This window comes from Rhipicephalus sanguineus, chromosome 3, assembly GCF_013339695.2.
Source record: "Rhipicephalus sanguineus isolate Rsan-2018 chromosome 3, BIME_Rsan_1.4, whole genome shotgun sequence".
NCBI lineage: Eukaryota > Metazoa > Arthropoda > Arachnida > Ixodida > Ixodidae > Rhipicephalus > Rhipicephalus sanguineus.
The window spans coordinates 212,898,011-212,919,820 of record NC_051178.1 but is presented as its reverse complement, the minus strand read 5'-3'; the positions used below and the strand labels follow the sequence as shown (position 1 = coordinate 212,919,820).

At 46.8% G+C, this 21,810-nt stretch overlaps 1 protein-coding gene across 3 annotated transcripts in view; it reads right to left on the bottom strand.

Moving 5' to 3' along the window:
• Positions 1 to 21,810, bottom strand: part of LOC119388257 (arylsulfatase B) — a 113,611-nt gene that overhangs the window by 66,124 nt on the left and 25,677 nt on the right. For all 3 annotated transcript variants that reach the window (XM_037655928.2, XM_049413886.1, XM_049413887.1), the window contains 3 exons: positions 17,701 to 17,817; positions 13,051 to 13,182; positions 5,041 to 5,167 (listed from right to left, as the gene is read on the bottom strand). In XM_037655928.2, coding sequence (XP_037511856.1) covers positions 5,041 to 5,167; positions 13,051 to 13,182; positions 17,701 to 17,817 — 376 coding nt within the window. The remainder of the gene's footprint in view (positions 1 to 5,040; positions 5,168 to 13,050; positions 13,183 to 17,700; positions 17,818 to 21,810) is intronic.

Here is a 21,810-nt window from a genome sequence, read left to right as displayed (position 1 = left end):
ACATGACCGAACCCAGGCCGAGCCCGGCCAGGGCGTTCATTACTAAACTAATCCAGCGCGCGCTTGTTCATGACCAGACCCGACCCGGGCCCGCTAGAGGATATTAGTTGATGATGATCATTACTGATGCCGTGCGCTTTGTAGCGGGCGATCGGACTGAAAATTCGGTGTGTACATGCATCGAAATGTTGCTTTGCCTGCGGTGGTAGCTCAGCGGTTAATCTGTTTCGCTGTTAAGTCCTAGGACGCGGGTGCGATTCCCGCGGCCACGGCGGCCGCAATTTGGTGGGGGCGAAATGCAAGAACACCCGTGTATATACTTATCTTTAGGTGCACGTTAGAGAACTCGAGGTGGTCGAAATTGATCCGGTGCCACTACGGCGTGCCTCGTAATCATATCGTGGTTTTGGCACGTAATACCAAGGAACATAAATGAAATGTACCGTATGTGTCAACCTACAATAAAAGACCGAAATCTTTATTCCTCCTATGGGAACAACCGTGATCTGGCCCATTGTTAGTGCTGTTAAAATATATATATATATATATATATATATATATATATATATATATATATATATATATATATATATATATATATACGTGATCTGGCGTGTTTATAAGGAAACCCACCACGGTGTACTTGTTACTTTGACAAAGTCTGGTCCAGCAGACGAAACGTTACTGAAAATACACAGTGCCAATCTATATCTATACTGGTGAAAAAAAAATAGCACTTCAACTGTTTTTCTATTTTTATTGCTAAGCTTTACTAAGAGCCAGCTCTTTGCACGTGTCACTTCAGCTTCGCACAGTATACCTTAGACCATGCAATACATAACGTTCGCGTGCGCTCGAAGGCCCGACTTACCGAGTCCGGCCCGGCCCGCAGCCTCAAGCCCGGTCCCGGCCCAGGCCCGCGGCTTCAAGCCCGGGCCCGGCCCGGTCCCGCACTTTCACGCCCGAGCCCGGCCCGGGCCCGCCGAAAAACGCTTCGGACGGCCCGGCCTGGCCCGCGGGCCGGGCCGGGCCCGGGCTTTCGGGCCGGCCCGGGCCCGTGCAGTGCTCTAATAACGACATCACAAAACACTTTTACCTTGGACGCCGCATTTTTCCGCCCCCGCATCCGAAACTTAACAGGCCGCAGGCGCTAACCCTACGCTTACTGCAAACGCACACATATCCAAACCTCGCCAGGCTTCACGTTTTCTATCCTGACGCGTACCTCAGCGACACGTGCCCCTCGTGCGGACACACGGCGACACTCACACACATGCTCTGGGAGTGCACAAACGCTCATCCCGGCTCTACCTCACACAAGTGGAAGGCGTCCTTCAGAAGCTCGCTTCTCGCCGACCAGCAGGCCCATGAAGCGGCCGCCAGGTATTCTCTGTCGGTCCCTACGTTCCAATCCAATCCAATCCCTGATACTTCTTGGCCCCCTGTATACCATACCCGGAGGGGAAGTGAAAATTTTGGATAGAGAGAGATAAATATTTTAATGAAGCTGGAGATGTTTACCTGGCTGTTCGCCTGACATGCTACTCCAGATAGTCGCTTGCTCTGTTCCAATATGTTAAAGTGTTTTTTAAAGATCCTATTATTGTTCGGTGGGTTGTTTGTGAACGTTAATACAAGATTTTTCTTGCGCTGCTGATCGGCATCTTTTTGTTGGTGTAGTAGAGTCTGCATGGCAGTCCAGATTTTCCGCTTTTTTCGTCGCGTCATCAATGATAGCTGGTGGGTATTCTTGATGGAGGGCTACTTCGCGCACACGTGTGGTGTTTTTGCGGAAACCCTCAGTGCGAGAGCAGATTCTTCTGAATCTGTGTGCTTGGGAATAGGGAATGCTGGTCTTGCAGTGGCGCGGGTGGCAGCTTTTGAAGTGCAGGTACTGTTGCCTGTCCGTAGTGACCAACGCACCATCCTCTCTTCGAATGTTTATACATCAAGGAAGCTTATTTCAATGTTAGAGTAGGGGTGCGTAAAAGAAATGCTGGGGTGTGCTTAGTTAAACGCCTGTATGAATTTAAGGAGTTCGTTTTCTGAATCAGTCTAAATCATGAATATGTGGTATAGGTACCGTTTATAGAATGAAGGTCTGGTATCACAGGATGAAAGAAAATTGGACTCTATTTGGTGCATGAATATGTTAACGTAGTTTGGGGCCATTCTTGTACCAATTGCCGTGCCGCTGATTTGAAGGTAGTCTGCTCAGTTCGAGGACAAGTCTGGTTAAAATTTGCAATTACTCTTTTGCTTGGATATGCGTCAGGGTTGTGGTTGCCATAGGATTCTACAAGTGCCCTTATACCATCATCATGTGGTAAATTCGTGTAGAGTGTCTAACGTCCAATGTTACCAGAAATGCCCCGTCTGAAAATTTTACGACCGATATTTCCCGAGGAAAATGGTTTGTGTCGCGCAAAAAAGACTCATGTGTGGGTGGTATATGCATGTTTTTGATTAAGGAGTCAATATAACTAGGTATAGGTTCAGTTATGTTCCCGTTCCTGATATAATTGGTCGACCAGGTTTCCCTCCTTATGAATTTTGGGGAGCATGTAAAAACGATGCCGAATGTACCGTAACAACTGCTTTTCGAAGCTGTGGATTGATCGCACCCTCACGTGTAAGCTCCTGCAGAGCTGTCAGTATTATTTCTTTGCGTTCGGTTGTAGGGTCCGAATCGAGATGTTTGTAGAATATTTTGTCATTTAGTTGTCGTTTGCCTTCGTCAATGTAATCCGATTTATTTTGAATAACAATCGCTCCCCCTTTGTCTGCTGGTTTAATGACGAGATCTGCGCGGTTGCTTAACGCGAGAAGTGATTCTCTTCCTTTCTTTGAAATATTACTCATACTTGATTTGTACGCCTTGTACGCATGAATGACATCTTTCTGAACCGCGTCTATATAGAGATCCAAGCGTCGATCCCTGCTGGCGCTTGAGGTCGACTTTCGGCCGACTTGAGGTCGGCCGAAATTTACGGTTGGAGGAATATTTCTTCGATAAACCCCAAAAAGATAATCCACTTTTCCTCGGGAACATTGGCCGACAATGGACCCCAAACGCATATATAACAAAAGAATAATATTTTGGCACATTTGCCTATGCACTGCAGCGCGTGTGGATGTCTGGCATGATTTGCCAATATCGCCATTCTAGGTAGAAGCAAGGAGGTGATTGAGCGAGAGGTGCTAGAAGCATACATCACTCGAAAGAAAAAAAAAAATATCTGTATCAGCGATACGTCGGTAGTACTGCGTTCAGCTGAATTTGATTTTTTTGACAGGTTTCTGAACTAGCACGTGCATTGAGAGTGCGATTGTTGAATGTGACGCGTGGTGTGTTATTGCGCATGTGTGGCATGGTGTATATATTGCGGTGGATTTGCAAGAATAAAGTTAGTTGACGCTCTTTCCTTTCGCCTTTTCTTCTCGGTGGTTTGCGTCGTCTAATTTTCTTGTGACACATCTCGAGCTTGAAATTTTATGTCAGTGCCCCTTTAAAGAGCGCGAACTAAAAAAAAATTCCGCGTGACTGCCGCCTAACGCTCGGCGCTTTTAGTGCCCTCAAATATAAGTTGAACGAATTATCAAAGGCTGCTCTGCGCACGAAGGTCGATTGAGCAGGCTATCGGTGACTGCGATGGTCGCCGAATGATAGTACCGTCTTTAAAAAAAAAGAAAAACAACTACGAAAGAGCGGCTGCCACGTGTGAGTGAATCTTTTATCTCGGTCCTTCATCTCGCTGTCACCCTCGCCCCTTCCAATGTGTGTCTTCAGTGGCGCGAATAGAGGAGAAAAAATGCCTACGCTGCATCAAATGCTGCCTACGGTCCCATGTGGCACTTGCTCCGTGGCTACCGCTTTTTCGTTAAAAGAATTTTTCTGTTGTTGTTGAAACGGTATTGACTAAAGTGCGTTGGCGGGCTAGTTGGTTGTTCATGCTTAGTTTCTACAGCGCAACTGGACGCGGACGGAGAAGGAACACGCAAACACGCACACAGCGCTCTGTGTGTGTTTGCGTGTTCCTTCTCCGTCCGCGTCCAGTTGCGCTGTAGAAACTAAGCATGAAACGGTATGCCCCTTTTGTCGCTTAACGTCCATCGAAGTCACCGATAGCCTGTTCAATCGACCTCCGTGCGCGAAGCAGCCTTTGATAATTCGTTCAACTTACATTTGAGGGTACTTCACGTTACCAGGTTAAGCTTCCAGTAAAGGTCTGTCAGCATCCACACACAGACCCATCCTTCGTCATTGGCGTGGTTAGGTGCCCCAGAAACTGTGCGTTTATTTCAGAAATAATGGCTACATAAACGGGCAAAATAAAAATATAATTGACCTTGAGGCACCTAATTCCTGTGCTGACGAGGAAGCGTCTTGCTCAGTTCCGAAGTTAGTAGCCCCGCTGGCTCACAGCGATAATTAGCCTGTTACAGGCGCCTCAAAATGTGAATTTGACAAAATTTGGAACTGGGGACTGTCAGTGCTAAATACAAAAGTCCCGCCTGTACTCCACGTCCATTGAATTTTCATAGATGTTAATAAATAGTAAAACTTAAAAGGTCTCCCGACATCCTTTATAGAACGCGGCTGTTTTGAAGCGAAAACCAGCCGTGCTGGTCGCGCTTATAGCGCTCGTCGACTGCTGACCCGAAGGTCGCGGGGTCGAATGATGACCCGGCCGCGGCGCCCACATGTCGATGGAGGCTAAATGGTAGAGGCCCGTGTTCTTAGATTTAGGTGCACATCAAGAACATCAGATGGTCAAAATTTCCGGAGCCCTCCACTACGGCGTCGCTCGTAATCATATCGTGGTTTTGAAACGCAAAACCCCAGCAATTATATCATTATTATGTTTTGAAGTGAATGCCGGCACTAAATTTTTGTATATTACCTGCCGTGCCGCTCCACGAAAAAATATATCAGTTTAGGGAGCACGATTTTAATCCTACATGTATCTTGAAACTCTCGAAAAAATATTGCATTCACGTGAAATGCATGAAAAGCACAAGTAGCCAGAGAGCGCTCACCGGCGTAGACAGTCCGGTTATGTTCGCCGATGTAAGGAAACTTGCGCACGTTCTTCTTCTGCGCCTGAAGTGGATCATCATAGTTTCCAGAATGGGGCGCCTGGTGGCTCAGATACAGAAACTGAGGCTGAAAGGAGAAAACGTGTGGATATACTATAGAAAACTGCTTCAGGCATAATATGTCAGCATAATCCAACTCATCAGCAACGGCAAAGTAATGCTCCCGCACGGAAAGAAATCACCTGTGCCGTCTTCACTCGTGAGATGCATATACGATCGGCCTGAACTCAGTATTCATCTGTGCCGTCTTGAACTGACCATCGATCCTTATGGTTGCGATAAAAACCGCTGTGCACGTTTGCTTGGAACGTTACAGAAAAGAAACTTTATATTGCAACGGGCTCTGTTTACAGAGCCCGTAACCTCAAAGCAAAATCCTGTTTGATCTCAATGTGAAACATTCTCTCACCGCCATCCTGCGCTTTTGCCCGGCTCGGTTGAGCGCTGGTCGCGTTCTTGTGAAGGAGGTGAAGGATGCGAGAACCGACGGCGGGACTTATCACTCCGATGTTCCACGATTTGACAAACATTTTCTGTCTCTAATAATAAGCAGAGGTAAAATTCGCGATTAGGTCAGGGTGTTGAATTGAACCGGACCCCGAACCGGAAACCGCACCCGAGGCGGAATTTTCGCCGGATCGAACTTGAACGGAAGAAAATATCGGTTAATGGTTCAGCACAAAGCTATTCATAGTATAAGCGAATACTGTTTCGCACTCTATATGGCGACTAATTCAAACGGAGACTCATCTAAGTGATTCTGCTTGTTACACAAACGACCGGGTCCCCGATCAAACGCACGAAGCAGATTACTTGAGCAAAAAAGTTTCCCGCCAGTGAGTAAGCATGTCTTTATGCAGCCTATCAATTCGCGACCTCGATTTAGTCGAAACATTGTTATTGCACAAATCACACAACATGTATTCACTAGTTCAAAAATGATGGACTATGCTGTAGTTAAATGGCCGAGCGCTGCACATTATAAGCATCTATGAAACACTGTTCTTTTTAAATATAGCCTCTTCGAAAAATTTCCCGTGCGGTCTGGGACGCACTCGCCTCCGCGCACTCACAACAGCGGCGGTCGTAAGAAAAACAGCTCTCTCTCTTTTTTTTTCTACTCCCCGTTCATCTCCATGCAACGACGCTGCCTTCAAATGCCAAAATGCAAGAGAACGCTATTTCATCCCCCTGAAGCTGCCAGACAACAAAGGGCTCATCCTGCAGTGTAGGCGACGCGTGCGTTGCGCGAGTCAAGTGGGTGGACATCATGATGGCCATTTTTAGGGGCGAAGCTCCTTTGGGTGTGGGTCTGTCCCTCCTCTGTAGTATGTAGTAGTAGTAGTAGGTAGCCACCTCTAGTTCTTGGAGTGTTCACTAGATGGCGCTGTCGTAGCCACCTGTAGTTATCAGAAAGATCCCTAGATGGCGCGGAGGCGCTCGCTGCGTTGCAGATGTGGGCTCTAGTCCCCCCCCCCCCCCCCGCCCTCTCGCCTCGCGACGCCGACGCTCCGCGCTCGCTGCGTTGCAGATGCGTGCTCTTCCTCGCCCTGCATTCAGTATGCAGCAGGGGTTCCTCGCTACGACAACAGCCAAGGCAAGACGACATGTCACAAAACCTTCGCGGAAGATGGCGTGCGTCTTGGTAGCTGCCCACTGATCGTGTCCCATGTCAAGAGTTGGTGGTGCCATTGACCACGTGTTTGCCAGGGGCATTGAGACAGTCGGATACAACTTAACAAGTCCGGAGAGGCCCCGCCCTGACGGCTGAAGCGCGGCAGTCGATTGCCTCCGCGGCTGAAGAATTAGTCCCGCTCATGCACTCGGCAACAAGGAGGTTAAAATAAAATTCACTTAACCCAAGTAAACCGAATAAATAATTTAAACCTCCTTGCTCGGCAATGTTATTCGGGCTCATGACGTCAGTCCGGAGCGCGCGCGCCCATTGCTGCTGGCTTGTGTGCATTCGCGTTTGAGGAGGAAATGCTTCTTAAGTTGTATCCGACTATAAAATATTATTCTAGTACGCCATCATCCTACACTCCTCACCGTTCTGCAAAATCAACAACTACGCCCTATAACATTTTTTTAATGCGACACGCACGTTCGTTTCAGACCAGATGTCGCATTAATTTGAACTGATGGTAGTGGAAATAGATTATGAAGTTAGCAACACTGACATTAATGACGACGTGTAACGTGAACCGGCTCGTGTGAGTGGTGGGCCTGGCATGCAGCACAAAGGACAGAGACGTACGCTGCTGTTTCTAATACATTGATGTGCTTTTAAGATAGGTAGGTGGCAAAACCCTGCATAGGACGAAAATAAAGTTATTTTCATCCATCCATGTGACACGGACATCGCCATGAATCGAAATATATACGTCATCATGTTACCATTACAATACATTTGCATCAAGACTGTTCAGTTCGCACACCTCTGTTACATTTCGCGTAAGCATCACTAAAAGCTGCGCTTTACGTCTATTCCCACCGAGGCGCAGGATACACCCATTCTTTATCCTTGATGTCGATGTGATCGTGCACGAGATATGTAATGCCGCCAAGGTTACCTGACATACTCTACGAAGCTGTATCTCATTTCTGAGCAGGATTATAGAAGAAATACGGGGAAGAGGCAGGGACGGCGCGCTTGCCCCGCAACGCAGTTCTCGAAAGAAGGCAGGGTTTTGTGGTATGCTTGCACACTGCAGCTATTTTCACTACATTTCACTGCTATTTCTGTGAGAACATCGATCGCTGTTCATAGTGTCTGTCAACGGGCCGATTCTCCCACCTTTTGACAAAACGTGTGGATGTGCCGTACACGGCACAACATGTACCTGCAGAGGTAAAGAAAATTATCTGAGAAATGACGAAATACATGCATGTCACGATGAACTTACGAGTGCATAACTTGAGCAGTGCTGCCTGGAGTACTTTAACTCAGCACATTGAAGTCAGTATAGCACTGAGCAACATGTCGAAGATACAGGTTTACTTTGCCGAACTGGTTTGTGTACCGGTTCGCGATCCAGAACAGAACCGGAGCTAAATGGAACGCGTTGATCAAGAACTTGAGCTGAATTCGTAACATTTCCGGTTCGGTACCTTGAAGAACTGAACACTGTAGCACTAAAGAAAGGTGGCACGATGACATCCAAACTCAGACAAGAGGTAATTTCACGTACTTCCAGTGGAAGTGATTCCAGCAAACTCTTCTTCACAGCGCCTTACCACGATGGAATATAAGCGTGGTGGAATGCATATACGGTCTCGTACATGCGAGCACCGCGATCTCATCGTGAAGCGCTCTAGTGGGAGACTCCCGATTTATTTTTACCCCCTGGGGGACGCACAAGAGTCGCGCGTCATCCGTACCGCTCTCAGGCGTTTGTCTCAGAACAGTGTCAACTTCTTATTGTTGTGTTTTGCGATGCTGCTATTCGGCTTCTTGGGGCCATGCTTTGTTTACGTTGTTGAAATATGCACCAGGCAGGGGAAGGTGTGGTAATGCTGCACAGGATAATGCTGACTAGTGAAATCAGTTTAAGATGGGCCAAGAAAGTTCTCAGATGGTAGTAAATACCCCTTGGTAACACACACCTTGTGAGAAGCCGGGGTTACAAAATTTTTTCCGCCAAAAGCTGTTTTCTACACGATAAAATATGTATTAGGTGCGTAACCAATAAAAAAAAAAGTTCAGCCTCGTAGGAACAATCCGTTCAGTGTAGCGGTCCTTCATTCGAACTTTCCACAAGCTACGCATTTCCATATGAAAAACAAACACAGATCAAAGGTTTATTATCAGGATTGGCCGGCAGGAGGTGTTACACAGTACAGGAATTAATGTAAAGGTACTCTTCTATAGTCTATAGTCTGTTGGAGAGCATTCCAAAACAGGACGGCGTCTTTACAGCTCATAAAACAGTGATAATTAACACTTGTGTCTGACATGCCTCCTAGACAGAAGTTAATAGGACACACATAACGTTTCATGCCAGACTTTTACAGGTATAAAGTTTCACTATGGGAAGCTTATAAAATGACATTTGCAACTATCGGACATACACCACCATGAGAACTATCAGGATATGTGGCATATAGCTGGTCAGTGTATATTTATTGGTGAAATAAACGTGAAAAAGTAGGGATATTAAAAAGTAACAGTTTCGCCGCAAGGGCGAAGCAATGAGTGCGACAGCAAGAAATTGGAATGTCACACGAAGAACGACAAGCAGCTCGATACTTGCAGCGCGCCGCTGAACACAAAGAAAGACGCCCGAAATGAATGCACAGGTATACACAGGACAAGCGTGAGCTAACAACTGTCACAGTTGTGTTACGTCTTTGTGCTTGAGCAGCGGGCTACAAGTGTCGACAATGTTTGTTTATTTGTTTGTTTGTTTCCTCAAAATTATGGCACATACCCACTCTGGGGGATAGGCCAAGACTGCGTGTCGGCAATGGAGAATCAAACGCTCTTAGATATTTTTTTTCTTTTAAACTGCGGCGCGTGGAGTGACCCCTCTGCGTCTCCTGCCACACGGGGGCGTCTGATGCAAAGTGTGCCCGGTGTTCTTTTTTTTTCTTTCCACATCACGAGTGGGTACAGAAAGGGGGCCACTTTGTCGTGCGCGTCTCAAGGGCAGTTTTCAAAATGAAACTAAATGTAGGAGCGTTGCGTGATAGAAAAATGTCACAGTTTCACCGCAAAGGCAAAGCAATGAATGCGATAGCCACAAATTGAAGTGAGGCTGGCAGCTAACTGTTTTGTATCCGATCTCGCGTAACTACAAAACGTTGGTGTAAGAGAATACGGCCGCTCCAGGGAGCGATGCTCTCCGCATAGTCACTTCGCGTTGAGAGCGCAGCACGTAGAACGGTATACGAGCCGCCCGCTGTGGTGGCTTTCGAGATAGCGCGCGCACCAGCGATCGCGACCGCGCCCTTAGATTCAAAGTTGCTCCTCGCGCGACACTCCACCTCCCCCCCTTGCGTCTTCGCGTATCTTTTTTTGCTCGTTAAAGAAGGGCGTGGCGTTTCCTGTCTGCTTCGACGGCAGGCCTCCCGAGTGGGGTGATGTGATCGCATGCACCCTTCGAGCGACGGCAACGGGACGGCTCGTTTGATCTCTGCTTCGGCCGCGTTCGTCGTACCCGCTCGCGCGCTTTTAGCCACCGTAGAACATGCGATGCGCGGGGGGATTTTATCGATTTGGTCTTCATACATGACGGTGACGGCAAAAACCCGTCGAGACTGTCCATATAATTGCTATCGCAATAAAACACGCTCAAGTTCCTCCGAGATCGGCGTACCACCAGCGGTAGATGGTGAACATAATGAGCTCGCCATTATTTCGCCGGCGCGTACATGGCGTGTGGTTGTGTTTTATTACACGATATGCAATTTACTGTTGATGGCACAGGAATTCATTTGTCTTGTAGCCACGTCTTAACAGGGAGAGTGTTCAATAGAACATGTATTTATTGGCTACTGGGATTCCGTATTTCATTGGGACATCTTCCAGCGAACTATTAAAAAAGAGCTCCCTATCATATCCCATGGGATTCGGTGTTTACCAGTTAAAGATCATGCAGGTGTACCTTACGAATAATGGTCCTCCACAGTATATGGAAAACTACCATGGCGGTGAGAAATTCTGACGTCAACCAGAAGACAGTGAGAGAAAACTTTATTGAACATATTGTGTATGTACGAGAAATTTATAGGGCCCAACCAGAACCCCCTGAGTGGGTTGGAATCTTTGATGACTTGATTAACATGAAAATGTTCTGATTTTCTGTGAACTGTACTATACTGCTCTGTTTGATTTATGAATTTAGGCAATAAATAAAAAAAGGCTTGTGGTTCAGTTGTCTAATGCAGCGCGCTGGGTAGCGAGGGGTCGCTGGTTCGAATCCCCGGTCAGGTATTCAGAATTTTTTCTTGTTTTATTTTTCTTTGTGCCTTTTTATATACATACATACATACATACATACATATACATATGCGGGACATGACGGCGACGGCAGAAATCCGCCGAGAATGTCCATCTAATTGATATCGCAATAAATAAAAAAATAAACGCGGAGCATCGCTTTCAAGAGTGAAACGCGATAGCGTAAACGGGCCCCGTTCGCACCGTCTTTTCATTCCCTTCTCAGCAGGCACCGTGGCGCGAGGAAAGGAACGTCTGTGAGCGTAACAGTGGCCGTTTTAAGCTCTCCTAGAAACGCATGCGTGTACAGTTGCGAAGTTTGTTTGTTTGTTTGCCCTAAGGAGACTGGCTTGCCCACTGCGCTATAATTCATCTTCGCAAACCTACGCAGCTGCACACTTTGTTGATGCTGCTGCTGCTGATGTGACGCTGATGAAATGACGCCTCCTGCGGTTTTATACGATACTGCCGCGCAATATTGCATGTGTTTACGTGACTCTTCGCGCTACATGACGTCAGTACGGTTTTCCCCATTTTTAAGCAGTTTCAAGCACAGGAGTGGCTCTGTGGTAGAACAGCCATGCAGAAGGCTGGGTCCGGCTCGGGCCCATACTTATTTGCATCCGCTGCGATTTTAAAGACGATAGTCTTTCTTGGGGAACTTAAACGCAAAATTTTGGTCTGTCTTTCTGTCTGTCTGTCTGTCTGTCTTTCTGTTTGTCGGCACGTCCCTCGATTCAGCCACTCGGCCAAAGTTGAACCACTTGCCCAAGGGCCAGCCGTCTTGAACTGGTACGGCTGTTCATACTTGTGAACGTTGTCGATCAAAAAGTAAACATCATGCATATCTGAGGTGCAACATCACTAGGTAAGTATTAGGTGGCGTGTTCCTTTAATAGAAAATGCATACATACGTAATTTTAAGGACCCTAGTTTCTTAAGCTGCGCTGAAAATGCATAAGAATGGAAGCTTGAGCGAGTTGGTATGCGTTCATCTTTGTTGAAACAGCGCTCACTAGACGACGACGAAGTAAAAGAAGGCACAGGACAGGCGCTGCCTGTCCTGTGCCTTCTTTTACTTCGTCGTCGTCTAGTGAGCGCTGTTTCAGCAAAGCTGAAAATGCGACTGCGCTGAAATTTGCCTTCCTCCGTGCCCTTCGCACGAGCTCATTGTTGTGTTTCGGTTCTGTATTGCACTGTACGAATGCCATGGGTTGGTGTTGAAAAACTTTAGTTTTGAGAAGGCCAAGAAGGTGAAAAAAAATATTTAAAAAATGAAAAAGCAGCGTTGTGGGCGGCCTTCAGGCTGCCGGTTGTGGGCGCCGCTCTGGCGTTCCTGTTTTACCCAGGCGACGTGTAAATAAAAGAGTGTGTGGAGAGTACTCGTTGAGTGCGGACGTTTCTCTGCAAAGGTCTTCGCCTGCTGCTGCGCCGGGACTACCAGCACGCAACACAGCACTCATGTTTCCGGACGTATAGCCAGATGGCGTCCATATCTCACACAGCGCCTCTTCTATCGTCTTTACACGACATTTGCAGCGAAGCACGCAGATACGCGGCCAATTTTTTCGCTCGCGAACAACGCCGCCGATACCGGAATTTCTGCGGCTCTCTGAAGCTGTCGAATTGATGTCTGGTAATGTTTTACGCCACACGGATTGAGCGACAAGCCAAGCAGCGACCCGCTACCCTCACAGCTCCGGTAACCGGCCTAAAAATACGCCTTCTATGCTCAAAGGTTACCAGACCGTACGAAAGTGGAAAATAATCCTGAAAACGCTGTAATGTGCGCCGTCTGTATAAGGCGATAAGTATTCTGTAATACATCGTAAATATTTATTGTCACTTCGAGCTCCTCCGAAAGTAAGTGAAGCCAGCGAGGCTCAAACGTGCCGTTCCCTTTGAGAGCCACTGCGACTTCGCTGATCTACGCGGATTTTTTTTTGCTCACGTTGTCACGTGGTGCGAGCGACGGCCGTAGTGTTAATTAAATGAAACTATGAGTATACCTTTGACTTGTCCAAATTCTCGATGAGGTGCACTGCTTTCTTGGTGAACAGCTCAGTGCCGTACACGCCCATGGCGTCTCGTGCGGGGTTGGTGCCGTCCCATAGGTCGAGACCCGAGGCTTGTTTTCCGCCCTGAAAGCAGTCATTTAACCTTATGGGACAGAGACAACGAAAAGAGCAGAAACCTGGAACGGAAGGCTTGATCAGACGAGAGGCGTTTTTTAAACGTGCACGGCAAAACTGACAGCGAAGAGAGCATCGCAGACAAATACGATGCAGGCTGCTGCAGTCCGAGCGAAATGGCGGCAGTGCAGCGGTATCCCCACAATTGTTGCTTGCTTTCTTACGCGCTTGATGTAAGCTTCGTTATGTTTTTCATAGACTCGAACGCGAAACAAGTTTAGGAGAGCTCTTCAACTTACCAAATGTAGGTTATATAAATATACAGTGGCCTATACAAAATTGGTAACAGCATTGTGGAACGCACTCAGCATTACGAGTCCCTAGGCATAAACCTAACTCCTAATCTTTCCTGGTCCACACGTATCACTTCCATCTGTGCTAACGCATCAAAATCATTAGGTTTTCTACGCCGTAATTTGTACAATTCTCCCTCCGCTGTACCTAAACTCGCTTACCTTGCTTTAATCCATCCGCAACTCGAGTTGGCCTCCTCCTCCATTTGGTCACCGTATCAACAATACCTAATTAACATGTTAGAATCTATCCAGAACAGAACCAGTCGATTCATTACGCGTAATTACACCTACCCATCCAGCATAACACAGATTAAACAAGGCCTCGCACTCGAGCCACTAAAAATTCATCGTGACATTTCCCTTTTATCACTATTGCACAAACTCGTCCACACCAGCATGATATGCCACCTGTTCACCTTAATCTAGCTTATCGAACTTCACGCCGAGCACCTAACAACTTTTAGCTTATCACGCACGTACGGTGACGCTTTCAACCTCTTCCACGAGCGATTCGTTTGTGCAATGATCGCACCAGAGCGAGACCATGCAAAGTGCTTGAACAATCTTAAAAAATATTTATGCACCGAAATCTGATGCATGGCATTTCCACATTCATCCGTGCTTTTAGTACTGTTATCGTTATGATTCTTATTTCCTTTTTTGTCACCTGTTTTTTTTTTCATTTGTGTACATTTATTTGCGAAAAACACTTTCGTCAGTTTTCATTTTTCGTTGGACTGTTGCTGTTTAAATAGTTACATTTACATTATCGTTTGTATAACACCTGCACACACTACACTTTGCTTCTTTAGTATATTTTGCGTTTCTATGTTAGTGCGTTCATTTACATCTGCTGTACTAATCAATATTTCACATATGTATATTTATCTCTATTTTGTACGTGCTGTATTGCCTCTCTTACACAATGCCCACGAGGGCCCTGTAAGGTACTTATGATATATATATATATATATATATATATATATATATATATATATATATATATATATATATATATATATATATATATTATATATATATATAGTTCAAAAAAGTCACAGTTTCGCCGCAAGGGCGAAGCAATGAATGCGATAGCAAGGAACTAATGCTATACGAAGTGAGGCTCGCCAATGGATAGTCTCAGTTTGAACAGCGCTTCTGTTGCAAAGGCGGCCGAAGCAGCGAAGGAAACTAGCGTGCTTCAGGTGTCGAGCTGTGACACTTGATAGTTCGCGCTCATCTTCTGTTTGTTCGTTTGGCGGCGTCCCTGAGCTCGAGTGACTAGAGTTCTCTACGAGTGACATTCGTACGCGCCGTGAGCGCGGACATCACGGTGAAAGCGTGAAACATTCCTCTACCCCTCGCCACGAGAAAACCGCGCGAGCAGACAGCGGAAGGGCAAGCTTCTCCCATGCGCAAATATAAGAAAAGCGAGCGAGCTCGTCGACGACTTTTAAATGCGCCGTCGGGCTCCTAGCGCCACCTCACTGGTAATGAAGAAACGCTTATTATCGCCTGCTGTCTCTTGAGTCCGTCCAGCGCTAAATGGTGTGTATATAACGCTCGCAGTTAGCTACGTGGAGGATCTGCGTTTCGTGGCGTAGTGGATAGCGCCGCTCGCTGCGGAGCAAGAGGTCCCTGGTTCGATTCCGCGCTTCGGAAGCATTTTTCTGAGTATTTTTCTTTGGGCCTTATATATATATACATACTTATACATATACGGTGCATGACGGCGGCGACGGCGACGGCAAAATCCAGCCGAGACTGTCCATATAATTGCTATCGCAATAAAAAATCAAGCACGTAGGAAAAATTGTTCTGTAAAGGACTGACGTTTCAGCCGCGGAAACCGGCCTTCGTCGGAGTTTCTCTCCGACGAAGGCCGGTCCCGCGGCCGAAACGCCAGTCCTTTACAGAACAGTTTTTCCTACGTGCTTGATTTTTTTGAACTTTTACTTCCGGGTCCTTTGTTAGCACTTCATTGTTTATATATATATATATATATATATATATATATATATATATATATATATATATATATATATATATATATATATATATATATATATATATATATGTGCGTGTGTGTAATTTTTGTTTCTTAATTTTTCTTCTATCCTAACAGCCGAGTCAATAGGGGTAGCCGTCGCCAAGCAATGGCAACAACAACTCCTTCATTTATTTTTATTTCAATAAAAAATAACAGTTGCGCAGCCGACTCCGACTGTAGACGATTTCGTGGCGAGAACATCTTGCACGTAATGGGAAATTCGATCACTGCACTGGTTATGTCCTGGAGGAACACTACTTCGTGGGCTCTGTGCTCCTTTGGCGTATATGTGGCCAGGATGGAGTTTTTACAGTGAAGGCCAATAAGATGGTCAGACAAGTATTCTTAAGGTTGCTAGAGCACGCCCTGTGTCGTCAAAAGCCAAATGATGTCTAGGAATTAGGCTCTCGTGCACCGTGCGTTTGAATAAATCCCTAGTGCACGAGGCGAGACATAATAATAATATCTGGGGTTTAACGTCCCAAAACCAAGATATGATTATGAGAGACGCCGTAGTGGAGGGCTCCGGAAATTTCGACCACCTGGGGTTCTTTAACGTGCACCTAAATCTAAGTAACGAGGCGAGACAGATAGAGCGAGAGAGAGAGAGAGAATAAGAAGAAAAGAAAGGCGGGGAGGGTAACCAGGCCTGAGCCCGGTAGGCTACCCTGCACTGGGGAAGGGGGGAAGGAAAGTTAGAGCGAAAGTCCCCCCCCCCCCCCCAAGTATTGCTGTCATTTCGGTACGGCTTGCATTTCTCCCTTTTCCCAAGATTCGTTCGTAAATCCTAACAATTTACTGCTCCACTGAGGATTAAGTTCGTTGGTGACTGCCTTTGTGTGTCACTTTTGCAAGCACTACATGTGCTGCCATTTTAGTGTGAGCTCGGGAACGGTGCGTTGAGGTGCTCGTTGTGTTAGCCTCTGTATCTTCGAGTACCTTGCCTTTTCGGCGTCGTACCTCTCGTGAACTTAAGCTTGAAGGCCTCCAGTTCCCGTTCTGTCCCGTGAAATAGAAATAGATTTCATGGCTTCATTTCGCCGCCTGCCTGCTTGATATGGTAGCTATTTCCCATCCCGCAAGTTGTCTGTCTGATTTTTGTCTCTTATCAGCAACGAAAGAACCTGCAGCGGCTGAGCATGCAAGATAAAACAACGACAAGAGGCAGGAGCAACGTCAAATAACAGTCAGACGGCGAAATGACATCATAACATGTTCCACTGCACTTCTGTGACTGCGGCGGCGTAAAAATTCGGTGCCATTTTAGCGGTCAGTGTGAGAGAAATGCGTTAGCATGGCGTCGCACCTTTTTAGGTTCTTAAACCGTCTTTCCAGTCACTTCAACATTCCCTTCACGTTACCTGCAATATTCATCACGTGACTTCTAAGCCGTACTCAACTATCGTGATGACGATTACAGTTGGTCACCTGACGTCCGTATACCCCATTCCGGTCTTCACTGCTGATTTCAGTTCCGGTTCCTACTTCCTCTCTGAACCACCTATGGTTGGTCACTTAGTGTTATATTTGGTTCACCCCAGGTTTATGTTTAACCTACTTCTGTTATACATTACGCTTCCGGCAGGACCGTACCTATGAATTTTTTTCGGGGGTGTTTTTGCCTATAACGGCTAACTTTGGCAACCGGTGGTCGCTGTGAAGGCGTGCAAATATTTTAGTATTACCCGAAAAGTTAAAGCATCGAAAGATTTCGGGGGGTGTCAGAACCCACTCAACGTCCCCCTAGTTACGGCCCTGGCTTCCGGTTAGAATGCATGAATTGCATCATGTTTACGCCCTTTGCCTTCATTAAGATTTACTTTTTGTGTCTTCGATGCACCTCGGTCTTCACCGCGATCACATGCATACGGCCTTTTCCACGTACGCACTTGTACTTATGACGAATTTAATGTTTTTTTTTAGGTTGTGATACTCCAATCGTTTGGGAACGCAAGCCACACAAAATATAGCAAAGAAAGAAAGAAGTACAAAGAATACGAATAAAATTTGCGTCCACTTAAGCTAAAAGTCTTCAGTAAATGACGACAATCAGTGCTTAATGCCATTCCATAACGCTTGCGAATTTCACGCTATAGTAGGGGTGCTTGGGACAAACCATACCTGGGAGTGATGGAGCATGTGGGTGTAGTAGTCTTCGTGCCCATAGTAAAATCCGTAGAAAGAGTCGAATCCTCTCCGGGTAGGCGTGTACTCGTAGCGGTAACTGCCCAGGTGCCACTAGGTGCATGTGCAACAATATGCCGAGATGTGGATAATTACATCAACAAACAACCAAAAAACAGATTCAGATCGTCCTTGGTTACTATACTGAGCTGAAGCAAGAGTTAAAAGTGACATATAAAAATGGCTGGCTCTCACGTAATCGAGAGTAGAAGAAAGATTGGCTAGGGATGATACTGAAGATTATAGCGCACGAAAAAACACGGACAAAGGAAGACGTGACACGCACAGGCACTAACTCGCAACAATGTTTATTTCGAAAACAGGGAACCACATATATAGGCAACATCGCTTTTCTACAATCATCGTTACATGCACTTTGCAAATTCCACTATCTTTACGAAGATAGGCTAACTCCTTACAGGAGAGGGAAATCGACGGTTAGGAAATGCATTTATCTTCCAGCCTATCAATCAACTCAGCCTCGATAATTTCGCGGGGTTAGCCGACCTCAGCTGGTATTGACAATTCAACATTATTGAAAAATGGGCATGCACGTGGCATGAACGTTGTTACTTGCACTGGCACCTGAATTACTGCAGTGCCTGCGGTGGGCATCGAGGAACCCTGCCCTTTTTTCCTTCACGTTGTAGTGGTGCTCCTTCAAACGCTCGTTAACGCACCGTCCCCTTTGACGCACATAATTCTTGCCACATGTTAATGGAAGCTTGTACACTACTGCATCAGCACATTCCACAAACCTAGTTTTAAGCTTCTTTTTGCACCCCTCCTTCTTCAATGAGGCAGGTCTGGTTAGTCTGCACAAACACTGCAATTTTGTGAGAGCTGAAAACACTACTTTTACGTTCGCTCGTCATCCTATCTTTTTCAGTCTGTGTGATAAACCGTGGATGTACGGAATGACCGCGACTTTCCTCGTGTCAGTTAGACCCTGGCTGGCAGGAGCCTTTTTTGACGAGTTACACTTGAGGACGCCCTAGAAATGCTGACAAGCACGTGCGTTGGGTGCGAAGGGACCTTTTCCCGAGCGGCGTGTCAAAGCTCGCCATTGCCAGCTGCGACGTGCTCGCGGTTCCCCCTTGGTGTACCGTCCGCGCGGGAAGCCCGTCGCTTCCCCGTGTCCCGGGAACGGACGTTGTGCTGTGTGCTGGGGTGCCGCCAAAGGCAAATAAAGTGTTACACTATGTTCTTGCCGCACGGCGCTCAACGCCTTTGCTAGCTGAGCGCACGCGGAGCGGTGCGCTACACGTGAGCAGGCGACGGTAGACGCGGCCCTGTGGCTCGCTAAGCCTGAACCCGCGGTGGTCTTCGACTCCGGTGAGTATCGAGGCTACCACAAGGATTATCCGACAAGATGTGCAGGATGGTGGGGGGGGGGGGGGCTTGCTCGGTCATGGATCACAATTCAAGATGGCGGCGGAAGAGCCGCTCAGAATAAAAGAGGCACACCTGTGCTTTTAATGAAATGCTTTATTGAACACGCATACATTCACTGTTCTTATTCACCTCTTCGGGTAAATAAAAAGAGTGAATAAAACAGTGATAATGGCGAGAGGGGAGGGAGGCGCTTGCTCGGTCATTGGCGTATATTTCAAATCTCGCGAAAAAGAGAAGGGGGCGCTTGCTCGGGATTTTACGGTATGAGCAGAGAAGTTGTTCCTGTATTTGTACAGGAAGAGCGTTGACTCACACTGGAGAAAAAGAACTAGGAGACTCACCAGCAAGTATACGGCTGGCAGTGTACGCAATATGGCAACAAAGAGCGTTAAGCGAAAAGTCTCGCAACTCGCATGATTGAAGAACTCTGGCAGTGACGATCGCAATGGCGCGGCGCCACGAACGGCGTGGTTAACAGCAAGCTGTGAGGGGTTGGTGGTGGTAGAAACATTTACTGCCAATGTGTGAACATGGGGGCCGAGTCTCCTACATGGCACGTGGGGCCCGCACACGTCTGAGATGCCTGTGCGAAGTTGCGCGCTCTAGTAATTGTGGAAGCAGTAAGCCTCTCTTCGAACCTCAATTTACTCTGAGCTTCCCTCACCTTGACACTTGTTCATTCCATGTCGCCCTTTATAGCCTCATTTGTCGTCTTCCAGTGAGCGTCCAACGCGAGGCGTTCCACAGTCCTTTGATTCACATGTAGTCCTGATTGCACCTCTCACTTCATGCACACCATTGAGTTCCCAAAAGTAAGCCCCGGAACCATTACACCTTTCCACAGACCTCGAAGCACCTCGTACCTATTGTATCCCCACAACGCTCTGTGCTTCATTATTGCATCATTCCTCTTCCCTTTTGCTAACGAGGCTTTTTCCTGTACCTCCATGTACCTGTCACCCTCATTTATCCATACTCCGAGGTAATTGTATTCGCTCACCCTCGGTATTTCTTGGCCCTGTATTGACACTGCCTGATCACAAGGGCCATTGAATACCATCAATCCACATTTTGTTACACTAAATCCTAGTCCTAGAGCTTCCCCTTCCCTTCCGCATATATCCGCCAGCTGCTGTATATCCTCTCGACTGTCAGCAAATAAGACGATATGGTCAGCATAAAATAATCCTGGAAGCTTCTGCTCGATCATCACGCCACCCTGTTTGTGTGACAGATTAAAACCAAAGTTGCTACCTTCTAGCGCTTTTTCTATACTCTCCATGTACAGCATGAATAACAGCGGGGACAAAGGACATCCCTGTATCAGCCTCTTGCTAATATCAACGTTCTCTTTGCAACTTATTCCTTTCCATTCTACGCAAACAGTATTTTTCTCGTTATATTTCCCTCAAAAGCTGTATACAGTCGTCGCCTATATGCTCACTTCTTTCAATATATCCCACAAAATTTCCTGATTAACGTTGTCATACGTTTACATTCGGCGGCAAAATCCCCGTCAATTTTGTTAAGCACAAAGGGTGTGGGATACGATTTGGTTTGGATCAATCTTAATGTGACTGCCTGAGCTCAGGTAAGCTTCTGATGGGGGGGGGGGGGGGGGGGGGGGGGAGGAAAGAATTTTCTACCGTCCCTACAGTGTGAGGTGATCTCATGAAAAGTGCTAAGAGGGTCTTTGTAGGAGCCGCAGTCATCCTGGAACAATTCTTGATCTGGTGCGCGGCATGTGAGATCTCGCACAGCAGCACTCCGTGTCTTCTTGATCATATGTTCTGGCTGTGCCCCAACCAAGGGGCCTCGGATCTCAACAGTGAGGAGGACTGGAGTCGGCGTATAACCAGTGAAGTCCTCCAAGATCAACTCCTGGCCGTCCGGAGAGCTCACGCCATCGGGAAAGCCTTTGGCCTACGGGTGCCGACGTGCGCGGAGCCACCGACTTAGCCTGGGAGCTTTGCCCTCGGGCCGCAGTTTCTCTGGACCATAATAAAGTTCTTGCCATGCCATGCCATGCGTTGTCATACGCCCCAGTGATGTCTAGAAAGGCCACGTGAAAGAATATGTTTTCTATTATAGATATTTCTGTAACACTGAGTAAGAACAAATAAAATATGGTCTAATCGCCTGCCGATACGAAATCCATTCTGAAATTCTTCCAAAATATCGTTATGTTCTGCCTACATTTCTGTTTTTAATTTTACTGCCTGCATCGCCAATAGTACCGATATTGCAATGGTTAGCGGTCTATACGAGCGAATGTCATCCTTTTCTCCTTCCAGTGCCTTTATAGATTAAGTTCATTCTACTTTTTCGCCAATTGTCCGGTATTTTCCTGTCCTTTAAGCATTCTTCTACGGATTTCAGCAATGATTCTTTACTGTTATGTCCTAGTTCCTTAATGAGGCTGACGGGAACGCCATCTAAACCCGGGGTTGTGCGCTTTGAAATTTTTCCTTCGGCTTTCTTCCAGTTGAAATTCTCAAGTACTAGCTCTTCCTCGGTTGCGCTCTCCTTCATACTTTTGCCTCCGAGATTGGCCGGCGGCGCGCCGTCGCCGGCTAATCTCGGAGGCCATGTTACATTATTAAAACTTTCGCCGTATCCCGCTGACCGAATGTCGACTACTTTCAGTTTTCC